The sequence below is a fragment of the Xyrauchen texanus genome, chromosome 5 (genome assembly GCF_025860055.1).
Source record: "Xyrauchen texanus isolate HMW12.3.18 chromosome 5, RBS_HiC_50CHRs, whole genome shotgun sequence".
Classification (NCBI taxonomy): Eukaryota; Metazoa; Chordata; class Actinopteri; order Cypriniformes; family Catostomidae; genus Xyrauchen; species Xyrauchen texanus.
The window spans coordinates 31,052,966-31,068,881 of NC_068280.1; the positions used below are offsets into that span (position 1 = coordinate 31,052,966).

The window sequence follows — 15,916 nt, forward strand, 5'->3', positions numbered from 1 at the left end:
CCGGGTTCTTATGCCCTTGAGTCGACATCTCAAGCTCATGTCTGAGACCTCTGGCGTTTTTGTGAGTACACTGCACAACCGTAGGGGTCCGGACAGCCCCAAGTGCGGCGACGTGGGTATTGCGTTCCCCGTAGCGCTTAGCAGTGCAGCATCAAAGTGAAGCTTTTTGTAAAGGGAACGTCTCGGGTTACATGTGTAACCCTTTTTCCCTGAAAAAAGCGGAACGAGATGCTGCGCTGCTTTGCCGCACTGGCACGTCCCAGGACTGCTCTTCAAAAAGAAGTATCTGACGACACCTGGTGACGTATCCATTTATAGCTTGGCCACAGGTGCATCTAATGATTACATCAACCGAGGCTATAAATTCCAGTCAATGTTCATTGACGTGTTACACACACTATTTCAGCTCGGTTCACAGCTAGAGTTGTTCCCCGCAGCATCTCGTTCCGCTTTTTTCAGGGAACAAGGGTTACACTTGTAACCCGAGACGTTCTATTTCTTCATATCCTGAAATAAAAGAGACATGACAGATTTGTATTTATTGCTTTATACACAAAAACAAAAAAAAAATATTACAGATTCATGTTCACATATGATTCTTCTCACCTTAAGGCGATGCTCCAGTAGTTCTATTTCAAGTTTGGCCTTTTTAATGGCCAGCCTTTTCTCCTCCAGCTGAAGCTGTATAAGGTCCATGTCCATGTCAGTTTTTTTTATTTGCCTTAATAGACGGACCTTATACAGCTCCTTTGCAGACAATTAGGAAGGCAAAGTAAATAAGATGGTTAAAGAAGAAAATCTGCCACATAGTAACATTATGTAAATAAGGACAATCAGGGGCAAGTTCTTACACTGCTTAGATTATGTGTAGAGGTAGATGGACCCTCATCTGCATGTACATCCCCAGCTAGATTCTGTCACAGGACAAATGACACATTTTTCACTTCATCTAAAAAGCTATACATTGTCCAGTATATGCATCATACCTCTGTGGGTCTCCCAGCACTTTCTAATTCAGTCACAGCAGATGTGGTCTCTTCATCATCAGTCTAGAGTGGAAATATGCAAGGTTACTTTGTCTGGCAGACAAAGTGAAAGATCTAAAAGCAACTGGTTCTTAAAATGCACCACTAACAATTGTGACAGACCGTGTGGTTTCAGGAGGATCCAATAATACAATGCGTCCATCAGCAACTGCAAGAAAAAAAGATACTCAATGTGTAAATTACTAAAGTATGACAGACACTGAATAAAGGCATTAGGAACATGCAAGAATAAAAAAAACAGATTACTGTATACAGCATATGCTGTAAAATAGAATATGTATGCATAATGCACAAGTGAAACAATGACTGCATTTGGGAAGCATTTAGCCTTCTTCCTAATGACAAGAGTTAATGATTGTTTTGTCCAAACGTATGACTAAATAATCATAAGTACTAATATGGTATACCTACATTGTACCAAGTCACTTGAGTTGTTGTGGGAGGTAGCAAAGTCTGACGAAGTTCCCTCTGGAATACCATCGACCACAGGGCGACTTTTATTAAGTGAAAGAGCCAACTCCTCAGATGGGGTGAGAGGAGGTGGAGGTGGACCCCCGCCAGTTAGATGGGCCTCAGCCTTCTTTCTATTAGCTATATAGGAAGAATACTGTAAAAGTAACTTAAGACATTGATCTTACAACAGTTAAAATAAAATGTTACCTTTTTGGAAAATGATTTTGTGTTTAATTTTGACTTGGGAAAGAGTTCTTTTGGCTCCAGAAGGATTACACCTTATAAAATAAGAGGCCTAAATATTTCTTGTCAATATACATTTCTCTACATCAGTTTCTTAAGAATACAGTGCAAAGTAAATGCTTGTCGAGTCATGCCACATGCTCAAAAAGACAATTGTTCAACTTTGCAAATTAACAAAAGAAAGGCAAGCATATTTAAAATGTAATAAAAAAAAAACGTACGCATTTACTCCGTCAGTTATTTTTTGCCAAGCCAATTGTCTTTCCCTCGCATATGCAGCTGTATTGCTTTTTTTTCATTATAATGGGCTTGAACTCCTCATAAGCCAACATTAAAACTTCTAACTCTGCTTCGGAAAAGTACGCGGCACGTAACTTTTCACCCCTAGTTTCCATAGTGACTCCTGAATTCGGTGTTCCATTGAAAATGCCTTTATATGTTCGCCGTGCGCGCGCATTAACTCGAGGTTATTAGCAGTAGGTTGATTAAACTAACTCGACACAGGTGTTTTGGAACCGACATACCCCGAGTAAGCAGGTTTTGGGTTAATCAACCCATAGTTCAGGGTTAATCTGATGGTAAATTAACCCAGCTTTCTGGAAAACCAGTCCACAAATAAAGTTTTTCTGAACCCAAACAACTGATTATTTTTAGAAAAAAAACTATACTTTCTAACTACAAATGATCTCTTCCGTACATCTATGTGACAGGTGCTCATGAGATGGATGACGTAAGCTTGTTGGTAAGGTCACGCGTCACGTGGAGGAGGTGGCAGGAAGCATGTCATTGTTTACAAAAGGAGCACTGTACAAAAGTTTAATTGTCTTTGCTGTAGATTTGTATAAGTGTATTGTTCAAAATGATAATTTGGTGTATCCTGTATGCTTCAACCTTGAGAAACCCCAAAGAAAATGCACACCGGGAAAAATACTATCTTTTCATCGATTGCCTATACACGATCATGTGCGATTGAAGCTCTGGCTTATCGCGCTGAACCTGGATATCAGTACACCCCTACATTTTCTCAAATATTGGAGCGTGTGCAGAGAACATTTTACCTCTGAGGATTTCAGACCATCGAAAGAAACAAAGTGTCGAAATCTGAATTCATCGGCTGTGCCCGTGCTGATTTTCCAGCAAACTTAGGTATGTGTGAAAACTTGTCACACCTCCCTCGGGCTCTGCATATCCCTCAGCGCTCCGCTCCTCATCATTCCAATTCTAATTCACTGTACCTGCACTCAATTCACTCGTTCATCACTGCCTGCATAAATAACTCACCTTCATGCCACTTCACTGTCAAGTCTCACACAAAGGACACTTGGTTTCACAAACTACAACTTGTGTGGCTTGAATTCCCGACAGTCATATAGCCTAATATTTCTGCTAAAGAAAAAGCACAAGTAGATAACGCAACAGCATTTGCCTCCTCCACGTGATGTGTGACCATACCAATGAGCTTATGTCATCCCTAGGGTTGCAAAGGGGCGGGTAATTTCCGGTAAATTTCCATGGGAAGTTAAGCTGGGGAATTTTGGAAATATTCCATATTAGAAACTTTCCATGGGAATAATGGGAATTATGGGAATTAATGGGAATTTAGGGGAACTAACTGGGAATTCATTGTAATGTAATCGATCATTGTATCATATCCAAGCATAAATATAAAGTCATAAGAAAACATACATGCAAAATGTTTTCAACAGATATTTCAACAGATTTATTTGTAAGTAGAACAGAACAAGTTTTAATTATTTTACTGAACAATCACTTGTTTCATGGAAGAACAAAAACAGGAATATTGGGTTAAATATTACTCATCCCCCAACCCCACTCAATCAAAAATGCACCCCCATCCAAAAATTCCCACAAAGTCCCATTCAAAATGTTAAATGAAAAAAAAAACCCTTCTCCCTCCAAAACGTCCCATTAAACATGCAAATCTTCCTTCAAGCAATCCTCTGCAGTTTTGCTCAATCAGTGGGCTCTTCGTGAGCCTCATCAACATCCAACAACACGTCCACTTCCTCAACTTCCAACTCTTCCTCTTCAGTGTCACTTTCCAGCCTTGTTGAGGATGGCTCTGTGTCAGGCTCAAAGAGCCTTAGGTTTGCCCAAATGCCAACCAGTTTTTCCACTCTTACATTTGTGAGCCTGTTGCGAACCTTTGTGTGCGTGTTCCCAAACAGCGCTATTTTGGCTGTGGTGAATCACATGCTAAGCATGGAAACCATGGGGGGGGGGATATCGCGATGTCGGCTAAACATCGTGATGTCTGTCAGCCTAGTAAGAATACTAATGCAATGGCATGAACAGATGCATAAATAGTAAGGCTAGCTAAACAACCGGAATGATCTTGAAAACATATTGCAGGAGGCAGAGAAAAACAGCCACATGAGGTAGCTAGCATCTGCCTTATGTGGTAAATAAAGATATGCTAGCTTATTTAGCATCTAACTTATCAGCATTGCTACTAGATGAATACATTTGTATGTGATATTTGCAATTTAAACATTTAATAAATATATTTCCCCATAATATCATCAAAACTTACTTCACTTTGTTTAGTCCACAGGCTCAAATGTGTGCCTTCAATAGTCTTGTGCTTTGGGCTTCTGTACATGTGATGGAGGCATGCACAGTGCCAGTAAGGGGGTGTGGTCTCAATAGCCATGCAGTAAGCAGTGTTCTATGTGCATGTGATTGAGGAATGGCATGGATATTCAAGTGTATTTGAATGGCATCTGTTTGTTTTAGTCAAGATTATGCTAAAATATACTTTCCTCAACTATATTTAAGTTCCCTATGAAGAGCCAACCCTCAACTTTGAAAATTCCCACTTTATTCCCGTTTATTCCCATAAATTCCTGTTAATTCCCTTAAATTCCCATTAATTCCCATGGAAAGTTTCCATCTTTAAAAATTCCCAGAATTTTGCAACCCTAGTCATCCCTCTCATGAGCGCATGTCTCAGTGTTGTACAGAAGCGAACATTTGTAGTTAAAAAGTATATACGTTTGTTTTGTTTCTAAAAATAATCAATCGTTTGGATTCAGAAGAACTTTATTTGTCGACTGAAGTCGTGTGGATTCTTTTTATGCACCCTAAATATGCATTTTGGACCGTAAAACAATGTTGTACATTCACTTGCATAGTTTAAAAGAGGAGCCCTGAAATGAAATCCAAAATATATTAAATTCTGTTTTGAGGAAGAAACTCAGATAAATCTTGGATGGTAAATTTCAGCAAATTAAAATTTTTGGGTGAACTATTCCTTTAAAGACACACTCACCTGCTAGCGATGCCAATCAGAAGATGTGGACAAAACCCATGTCTTTTGATGGTGTGTTAATATCAAAGAATTTTGGTTGTTTTTTGTGAGACGTACTGGGCACTCAAATTTCATTTCGCCCCAGACTCTGTATTTTAGGTACTGGGGCGGTCATTAATATAGGGGATAAATACATAAGAATTTGGGTTTTAGCCAGTGTTATGATCATCAGACAGATTAACCTAAGGGGACGGAGGTCGGCTGGAGCACCCTCATTTTGGGAGTGGTGAACGGAGATGGGCAGGGGGGCAGCATTTGAAGAAATGTCAGATAGAAGGCTAGGCAACCTGGGGTATTTAATAGGAAATAGGGCAGTTATTTGACCTTTTTTGAAGGCTTTCGGGGAGGGAGAGTGGAGAGGGATTTATAGTTTTAAATGTGTGTGATTATTATATTTTAATATATATACACATACATACTGTTTTTTTGGTTTCTTTGTGTGTGTATTTTAGATTTGAACACAGGGATGTTTGTTGGGGGTCTGGGTGGGGTTGGTGATTGGGAGGGGGAAAGGGACATATAAGTTTTGTTTTTTGTTTCATTTGCTGGAGTCAATAAAAAGTATTAATTGAAACTCAGTGAAAACGTCTTTAAGATTCAACTTGGACTGACCATTTAAATTTTCTGTGTGTCATCTCGTAGAATGCCAATCAGTTTCTCCAAAAGAGGACAAATCAGAGAGATGGACGTGTTGGGCAGAATAAGAATCTCTTGCAGCACTGCCACCATGCGCTTCCTGGGACAGATCATCATGAAAAGATTCAAACTTAAACTGCACATTCACTTTACATTAAAACAATGCTAGGTTTAAGCTTTTAAGACCATATGCGGATCCGTGAAACTGAGAAGGCACTAACTGTCTAATGCAACCATGTTATTTTTCGGAATTAATCAGTAAGACAACAAATTTATTCATAACTCATACCTTCCACCCTCTTCAGAAGTGTCTAGACACCCTGCTAGCAGAATCAACTGCTGTCCAACAAACTCTTGTGTCATCACTGTCTCAAGCTGTGTCATATCAGCTCTCTGCTCCTCCGACAGCTGAGTAATGGTCTTCAGATAACTGAAACACAACCTAAAGGCTTCCTTTTAAGGCCGAGATGGCAAGAAAATTTTGACCGTGACAAGTTGAGAGTTTAACAATTAACCAAGTTAAAAATACTGGAAAGCGGTTTTGTAGCACTACAACTGTATGCATTAAATTATATAAGGATGCAACTCAGATACTGGGAAAAAAGTAGAAGTACATCAATACTTATTTACCTCTCAAAACTCGATCTGTTTCTGTAACTAAGTCAAACTACTACTCTGATCTCATCTGCTCCAATGAAGGTAACTCCAGGTCTCTGTTCTCAATCATGCATAACATTTTTAACCCCCCTGATTCCTTACCTTCTCACATGTACTCAAGTGAGACTTGTAATTCATTAATTATCTTTTTTAATAAAAAAATCGCCTCTATTCACCAGCAATTACATTCAACCCCCTTGCCTACCCCTCCCCCTTTGCCCCTCCCCAATAGCGACTCATTTTGCTGCTTTCTACTGCCCTCCTCCTCTGAAATTTCTGATCTTATCCGTAAATCAAAGTCTACAACCTGTTCTCTTGACCCCCTCCCCACAGCCCTGGTCAAAACCTGCCTCACTTCCCTCCTCCCCTTCATAACTTCCATTATTCATTCATCTCTTTCCTCTGGTATTGTCCCCTCACTTTTCAAAACTGCATCTGTCTCACCGATTCTAAAAAAACCTGGATTAGATCCCACTAACTACAATAATCTTCGGTCCCATCTCAAATCTTCCATTTATTTCTAAAATACTTGAAAAAATAGTGTCTGCACAACTCCACGCCTTCCTTACCCTCAACAGTCTTTACTGAACCTTTCCAGTCTGGTTTTAGCCCTCCCATAGTACCGAAACTGCCCTAATAAAAATCACCAATGATCTACTCATAGCTGCTGATTCCGGACTCATCTCCATCCTGATCCTACTTGATCTTAGTGCGGCCTTTGATACCATTTCTCACTCTATTCTCCTGAATAGACTATCCTCTCTTGGCATCTCGCACACCCCTCTTGATTGGTTCCGCTCATATCTCTCCGACCGCACTCAGTTTATCCAACTAAAATCTTTCACATCTCACCCTTCCCCTGTCACTACTGGTGTCCCTCAAGGTTCAGTTCTTGGCCCCCTCCTTTTCATCACCTACCTACTGCCCCTTGGCAACATTTTCCGAAAATTCAACATTCATTTTCATTGTTACGCTGATGACACACAGCTCTATGTATCCAGCATATACACTTCCTCGCTCCCCCCCCTGTCCCTTACCAACTGCTTATTGGAAATTAAAGACTGGTTCACTTCAAACTTCCTTAAACTTAACAGTGATAAATCTGAACTCCTCCTCGTAGCCACCAAATCCACCATTTCCAAAATCAATAGTTTCACACTACCCATTGATAATTCCTTGGTCTACCCCTCCCCTCAGGTCAAGAGTCTGGGCGTAATCCTCGATTCATCCCTATCATTTCAGTCACACATAAATAATGTTAGCCGGTCTGCATACTTCCACCTCACGCAACATTAACCGCCTCCGACCCTCACTTACCACTCACACTGCCTCCATCCTTATCCACAGCCTCATCACCTCCCGCCTTGATTACTGCAACTCCCTTCTTTTGGTCTCCCCAGAAATCTCTTCATAAACTTCAACTTCTCCAGAACTCAGCAGCTCGTGTCATCACCAGAACCCCTCTTTTCATCATATAACCCCTGTCCTTCAGCAGCTCCATTGGCTCCCGGTTCAATTCAGAATACAATTTAAAATCCTTCTGCATACTTTCAAAGCTATCCATAACCTTGCTCCTCCATATCTATCTGCTCTCCTTCACATCGCCACCTCCTCCCGCTCCCTCAGATCCTCCTCCTCTATTCACCTCTCTGTACCCCCTGCTCGACTTGTCACTATGGGGAGCAGAGCCTTTAGCAGCTCTGCTCCCCAGCTCTGGAACTCACTCCCACCTGAACTCCGCAGTATCGACTCTCTCCCCCTGTTTAAAACCAGACTCAAAACCCACCTGTTCCAGCTTGCTTATTTGTAAATGCACTGTTCTTGTCCTTTTTTTTAATAATTTAATCATTGTTTGTTTATACTTTCATGTTCCTTGTTCCTGTTTTATTATCTGTAAAGCGACCTTGAGTGTTTAGAAAGGCGCTGTTAAATAAAATGTATTATTATTATTATTATTATTATTATTATTATTTACCTGTACAGATACTCAGCAAAGATTGCTGCTTCAGGAAGTTATTGCTCCAGTAATTCCCTTATCTCCTTTACTCTTGACAAACTCACACAGCGCTCAACATGTGAAAATGTGTTGTACTGGAAAGGAGCCAACAGGAATAAGCTTCCGGTTTAATGAAATACACATTTAGGCAATGAAACTTATGCTTAAACTTGAGACACATATTTCTGTTAACAGGAATTAATGATTGGCACACCAACAGAGCTGCACACATTTTTCAAATTTTCTATGCAGATTTATTTTTTGTTCAATAATTATTTGCATCACTAGAGGAGTCATGACACATTTTATCACATTGATTTTTCCATAAGGTCCACTTACAACATTAAGTTATTGTTCCACAAACTCTTACCTGAAAAGTTACTCTTATCTAAAAATCCTCAAGATATGACATTTAACTTTTTAATTTATTCAACTCTTTCAAGATACAATTGTGATGCAGAAAAAAAGATACAATTGTGGTGCAGTGGATTTGAGATTTATAAAAAAAATGGGGGGGCGGGGGTGGGGGGGGGGTTGGGGGTGTATGTTCCAAAACATAGTGAGTTGCCTCTGGATGCAGCACTTTAAGACATCATAGGCACACTCCCGATGTGAAGGCTGTTCCAAAAGTTTGGAATTTTAACTATGCTGCCTCATAAGATATGTCGTTTTAGCCAAATGTTAAGATATGTTAGCATTTGGCTACACCGATGATATCACAAAACAGCTCAACCCAGTGTGTGGAGTGCCATTTGAATTAGAGCTCAACCAATATGGGATTTTTGAGACCGATACCGATTTTAGAGGGGGGATATTCACCGATTACCGATTAGGTTAATTTTTGAGCTGGAATGAAAACAGACCTTTTCTATGCACTGATTCTGCACCGATATGACTATGCAAAGGCTGCTATCTTAAACAAATATTTTTATCAAAGCATATCTGACATTATTATTATTTATTGTTAACAAATTCTAGAAATGAACAGTAAAAATTGGTACTGTTTAGTATCAGTCAATTGCTGACCACCTAAATAAAGAATAAATAAGAAATAACTAAATAAACATCAGTAGTATTGTTTAGTATCAGTCAAATGCTGACCATTTAAAAAAAGAATAAATACAAAATAAATAGCTAAATAAACATCAGTAGTATTATTTATTATCAGTCAAATGCTGACTATATTAATACTGACAGTCAATTGGGGGCAGGTTGTAAAACAAGAAGCATTTACACTTGCTGAGTCAAGAGATAAACAGTGGCAGGGGTGTTGCACAGTATTCTGCTTTACAAGTTCAAGGGTAACTTTCAACGGTGGCAAACCAGACTTTTAAATATTACATTTTGTAAAAGCAATAACTGGAATTGTTCTGTTGATAGAGGTAGCAAACTGCGAATCCTGAACAAAACAGTTTGGTGAATACATGTTTACACATTATCTTCCACTCAGCTGACAAGCAATGAAAGTAGCTACATGTATAGCTAGTTAGCTAATGGACTTTATTTACTTTCCAGCATTCCACCTCACCTACTAGGTAACAACATAGCATGAAATCAACACTAAACAGACACAATCCACCACTGCACCATTGCCTGCTGAGCTGCAAAAAGATGCTCTGACAAACTATAGCTGGCCAACATAGCAAACAGATGTGATAAACATGAGTGACATGGTTAATTTATTAACGCTGCCGATTAATGCTGCCGATTTATTTTAGCCGATATGTGCTTGTTTTTAACCTTTTATTTGAAAGATAAAATGTAACACAAATAATTACTTAACTCTTTCCCCGCCAAACACGGAATTTTCCGGGTTTTATGAAAAAACGCTTCCCCGCCAAACAAGGAATTTTCCGGGTATCCGTGTTTTAGGTGGTATACGGTAAGGAAGACCCGCACGCATGTTTTGAAAGAGTACGCAACTCTTTGATCAAAGAAACAGACTGTGATCATCTCAAACGTGAAGAGGAACACCATACTAATACTAAAGCACTTGTTTGATAAAAATGCCTTTTTCTCAGCTTTTTGTCCGAAATGTTGTTTTTGACAAAACCTACCTCTGTTCAAGTGGCAATAAAAAAAGAACAAATGAAGATAAAATAAAATAGTTTTTTTGCCTAAAAGCAGAGGCTCAGATCTTTATTTTGATATATAGCATCTTCATATATTCGTGGAAGAAAATATTCTGCGGGCCATTAAAATTTAGCGAAAATCGTCAAAAACCCTGGCAGTGGCTGGCAACTTTTTTAAAAACGCTGGTTGGGAAAGAGTTAAGATAGACAAAATTTCTCAACAAATACATTTATTGAACACTTGACCAATCTGCACTTGTACACTTAAATTAAAAATGTATAATGTAAAACATATTGTATAAATAATGTATAACAAATATATCAAATAAACAAAGCAGGTGTTACGAACTGCTCCGAGACACGAAGGTTGAGATCCAAATGCAGCTTTAATTAAGGGGCAATCCAGACACGTAATCCAAAATTCAGAGCATCCAAGAGAAGCACAGGCATAACTAGGGATGGGTATCGTTAAGGTTTTAATGGTATTACTACTCTTACCGATAGTGCTTATCCATCCGGTACTTTAACGGTATTCTTAACGGTTCTATTTGTTATATATATATATATATATATATATATATATATATATATATATATATATATATATATATAAAACAAAGATAAACAAAAGATAAACTATTACAGAAAGATAAACATTATATAGGCACAGTGATTTAATTTCAGGAAGGTCTATTAACATTACTGTTCAGGTGTGGTCTAAAAAGAAATCTAATAAAGTAATCAATTGTAAAATAACACTGCATAGTTTATCATAGATAGATTAATGCGTATTAATGCAGAAGTTATTCATTCAAGAGCTGTAAGTGATTTTCTCTTTGCCTTTTGTTGTTTGATTCGCAGTAATGGCTCAATCGTCAGCATGTTTATTAGACTGCTTCCCCTTTAAGACCGAGTTCAGAGCTAATAGGTTCCTGATGCACCATATTTTCTCCCAACTATTTCCATAACTACGTCCATTTAAGACATAAACTGTGTTTAAGTGAATCTCCAAGCCGGTCGTTATGACATATTGTTGTGTATAGTTGATCGTTTAGACACGCACATGAAACCCAAAGTAGCCTTGTAGCGTGGCCACATAAGGGGATGTTTTATATTTGGTTCAATGACTTTAAACTAATTATGTTTGTCATTAATGCCTATTTGTTATATTGCTTTCCCCTGTAATCTGTCATTCCCCTCAGCTGTTGTGTGTTGTTCCCCGATCTCTGTTCACGCGAGATCTTCGTGTGAATTCGTCTTACGTGTTTTCCTGCCACGTATTCAGGAAGTTACTTTCGGTTTCTATTTAAAGAACTGCTATGCCGATAAACGGGGCTCATTTGCGAGCACACACACACGTACAAAACTCATTCACGTTGGATTACTTTGGTGACCTACCTGGAAGCGCTGGGACGCCGTTCCTCCCGGAGGTATTTCGTTTGGCTCGTTGCCAGGATTACCTTTTTATCAGAGGACATTGGTTTGTCATCAAATTCATCACTCCATCACTAGATCGATCCCAAGGACCCTACAGACACCCGGTGAGACTGATCCGATCACTGTAAATAACTCTGCGCACTCTGGACTTCACTACTACATGTACATACACCTTGTGTTGTTATTGTTGTAAATATTATTCTTGATTTTGTAATACACTTGGGTTTATTGATTTTTCATCAGTGTTGGTATTTATTTTCTCTACTCCACAACCTATCATTAGAAACGGTACGGAAGATCCCATAATTAGTGTAAACTCCTCTTTAATATATTGGAGAGTGTTACATAGTGGTGGCCCGTACGGGGACATGCTGTTTCTATTTATTGATAGTATTTTTTATGTTCATTAATATGGAAGACATGACACAAGCAAATGGAGGAAGAATGAATGTAAACACTGATGAAATTGAGACTGATGTGAATGAGTTAAGGTGTAGCTCGGTTGAGACTGAGGATGCTGATTTCACTGCGGGCCCGTTTGTTACCAGACGGAACCCTACAGATGAAATAGCATCTGTTTTGAGTTCTTTATATAATTCTGATGATGATGATGATGATGATGATGAAAAAGAAATGGTGGATATAAATGTTGTACAGACAATGCAAATGGAGATTGATAAACTTAAGGTGGATTTATTGGCTCTAAATGCAAAAACACAACATAATGAACAGGAATTACAACAGTCTGTAGAGAGTTCCCTTAATAGGGAAACTAGTTTCCGGGAGTCAGTGGGTGCTGGCTTAGCAGACTTAGGAGATCACTTCCAGAGGTCTATAGAGAAGTTGGAGAGAGCGGTGGTTGATTGTTTCCTGCGGAGAGATGCTAGATGGGAAAATCAAATGAAAAAAATAAGATTCACCAGTACCCCATCTCGATCTCAAATACAGCCTTTTTACCCTGCTCCTTACCCATCTACAGCTAATGTCTTAAATACTCCCGTACCAGCTACAAGACTTAAAGTCCCTCCTGTAAATAGGGGCAACGCTACCTATGACGTCACTGCTGGAGCACAAAGATCGAACCTGGCTCACCCTTCATGTATGCCCAGCATGTCATCTTTCTGTGGGAAACCCCCTATCCGCCTGGAATTTCCTTCCTTCGGTGAGTCTAGCGAAACATCCGGCGTACTCCATTTAGGTCGAACAGGTCGAAAATTATCTGGCCATTAGACCCCTACCTAGTGTGGAGCTCATTGGCACCCGGAGTACAGTGCTCAAAGGACCCACTTTAAGCTGGTGGAAGGCAGAAAAAAACAAGGTAACAGATTGGCAATCTTTCAAAGATGCTTTTATGTCTGCTTTTCTCCCAGATGATTACCTCACTGAGGTAGAGGACAAGTTAAGATCTCTGGTGCAGCAACCCAATCAGCGTTTGAGAGATTTCGCCTATGATTACCGAGCCCTCTGCCTCAAATGGAAGCCAGCTATCACTGAAGAGGAGATGGTGAGCCGCATTCTTAACAACATCAACCCAAGGGTTGCGGGTTGTCTGAGAGGGACGGTTAAATCAGTGGAACAGCTGGTGAAGGTGGGTTCGATGGTAGAGAAGGACTGGATGGGAGCGAAAGATTACTGGCAGAAAGTGAGCAAATTGCACAGCAAAGAAACAACAAATAAAAGACCACCTGAACGCCATACCTCAAAAAATCTAGCAGGGGTATCCATTGCTCAACACCACCCAATGACCTCCCTTCTACTAGTGCCAGTAACTATAAAAGGACGAGAGGTGAAGGCGGTACTGGATACTGGGAGCACATACACCCTTATTCAGGAAAGCCTGTGGAGACAATTAGGAGGGAAACAAAACCTAACACTCCGGCCTTCTTCAACAGTTCATTATGGCTGATGGAAAAATGCACCAGGCGATTAACAAGAGATCAGTCTGTTATGAGTGGCATGACAAGGTATGCAGGTTGGACACCTATGTTATGAAGGATGCTCACCTGGCCTTTCCCCTTATAGCTGGTCTGGACTTCCTGAGAGCCGCTGATGCCATAGTGGACGTGGGACACTGGAGATATGGTCTGAAAATGGGCAAAGGATATGATTATCATCCATTCCTAACTGCACTTATAAATCCAATGCTGTCTTCACATCTGATGGGTGAAAGTTTAGGCACGACTGCTGCTGCTGTGAGTCTATATTATGCCTTACCGCCAACCTGGAATCCACCCACACATGTCTTACCCACACAAGTTGTTCCCAGCTGGGACTCCGACAATCAGGATGAATTAAAAGGCTGATGGAAAATTGGCCTCATACCACCTCTCAAGTCCTGGGAAAAACGTCTGTGGAACAACACAAAATTATACTTTCTGACTGAAATGCCCTTGAGATCCAGAGCTTATAGGGTCTCTCCATTCAAGAGGAAGATTATTGATGCACAAGTAGAACAAATGCTACGAGACCATATCATCGAGCCTTCTTTCTCTCCTTGGTCATCACCTGTAGTCCTGGTCCCCAAACCTGATGGGTCCTACAGGTTCTGTGTGGACTATAGGAGGCTGAATAGTAAAACCATCCCTGACGCTTATCCAATGCCAATCATCCACGACATCTTGGAGTCCATGGAAGCGCCTCCTGGTTCAGCACATTGGATTTGCAGTCAGGGTACTGGCAGGTTGAGATGGAGGAAAGTAGCAAAGCCAAAACAGCCTTCATCACCTCCCAAGGACTATTCCAATTCTGCTCCATGCCATATGGATTACGGAATGCCGCTGCCACCTTCCAGAGGCTGATGGAGAAGGTCCTAGCAGAGTTGAGAGGGAAGTTTTGCTTTGTCTATATTGATGACATCATAATCTATTCAAGGTCTTTATCAGAACATGTCCAACACCTGAACACCATTCTACAGAGACTAAACCAAGCTTCACTTACACTAAATATGAAGAAGTGTCACTTCTTTAAGAAGCAGCTGAAGTTTCTTGGACATATAGTCTCAGAGAAAGGGGTGGAGGTCGACCCTGAAAAGACCCGAGCAGTAGCTGAATATCCTCCTCCCAAAGACATTAAAGCCCTCCAACGCTTCTTGGGATTAGCCGGGTGGTACCACAAGTTCATTCCCCATTTTGCCCACATCACAGCTCCCTTAAACAATCTAAAAAAGAAAGGAGTTAAGTGGGATTGGACTCCTGAGTGCCAAACCAGCCTTGAAAACATCAAACAGCTGTTACAAGACCCACCTGTATTGATGCAGCCTGACCTCAATCAACCATTCCAGGTTCATACAGACGCCAGTGATGTGGGCTTAGGAGCCATCATTACCCAGCACACTCCAGTGGGGGAACGGGTAATAGCTTACGCATCACAAACATTGCGTGGACCTGAACTGAATTATTCTACGGCTGAAAAAGAGTGTCTGGCGGTGGTCTGGGCAGTGGAAAAGTGGAAACATTACCTGGAAGGAAGACACTTCGACATCTATAGTGACCATGCTGCCTTAACTTGGGCCTTCAACAGTCCTAAAACCTCCTCTCGGCTGACCCGGTGGACTCTTAGGTTGCAGCGATTCATCTTCCAAGTACATCACAGAAGAGGATGTCTGAACCTGGGACCAGATGCCTTGTCACGAGTCTGTGAAGCTCCTGAAAGTGAAAGTGTGCCCTGTCTAGCCATAATAAAAACAAAATGTGCTTCTGACATACCCCACACGTTACAGGAAATCTCACAAGCACAAAGTCATGATAATACGGTGTCTCTCCTCCAACTGGCCCAAAAAACCAGAAAGGTTCAAGAAAACCAAATAACCTTTGAGGTCCACCAGGGGGTGCTATATCGCCGAGTTCCTGTCAAGAACAATGGAAATAAATTCCAACTGGTTGTTCCTCAGGCATTAATTACTGGGAGGACATCTGGGACGACTAAAAACACTGTTGAGGCTCTTGGAGGTGGCGTGGTGGCCAACTGTCCGTAAGGATGTCTGGGAGTACGTAAAAGGATGTGAAACATGTCAAAAATACAAACATGACAATACAAAACCCAGCGG

The 15,916-nt window shown here is 40.5% G+C and overlaps 1 protein-coding gene across 1 annotated transcript; it reads right to left on the minus strand.

Moving 5' to 3' along the window:
• Nucleotides 1-409: 409 nt before the first annotated feature.
• On the minus strand, nucleotides 410-6,093 carry LOC127643528 (uncharacterized). Its single transcript, XM_052126322.1, has 8 exons — nucleotides 5,999-6,093; nucleotides 5,721-5,809; nucleotides 1,458-1,637; nucleotides 1,136-1,194; nucleotides 987-1,049; nucleotides 852-914; nucleotides 607-747; nucleotides 410-507 (listed from the first exon to the last, which is right to left on the minus strand). The coding sequence occupies exons 1-8, from the start codon at nucleotides 6,091-6,093 to the stop codon at nucleotides 493-495; spliced, it is 705 nt and encodes a 234-aa protein (XP_051982282.1). The 3' UTR covers nucleotides 410-492.
• Nucleotides 6,094-15,916: the final 9,823 nt, after the last annotated feature.

Excerpts from the sequence above, each read along its gene's own strand:
- LOC127643528 (XM_052126322.1), bottom strand. The coding sequence starts at position 6,093 with ATGACACAGCTTGAGACAGTGATGACACAAGAGTTTGTTGGACAGCAG. Across the intron at positions 915-986 it reads GTGCTGGGAGACCCACAGAG|AATCTAGCTGGGGATGTACA; the intron begins GTATGATGCATA and ends GTCCTGTGACAG. Across the intron at positions 748-851 it reads CTACACATAATCTAAGCAGT|GAGCTGTATAAGGTCCGTCT; the intron begins GTAAGAACTTGC and ends TTGTCTGCAAAG.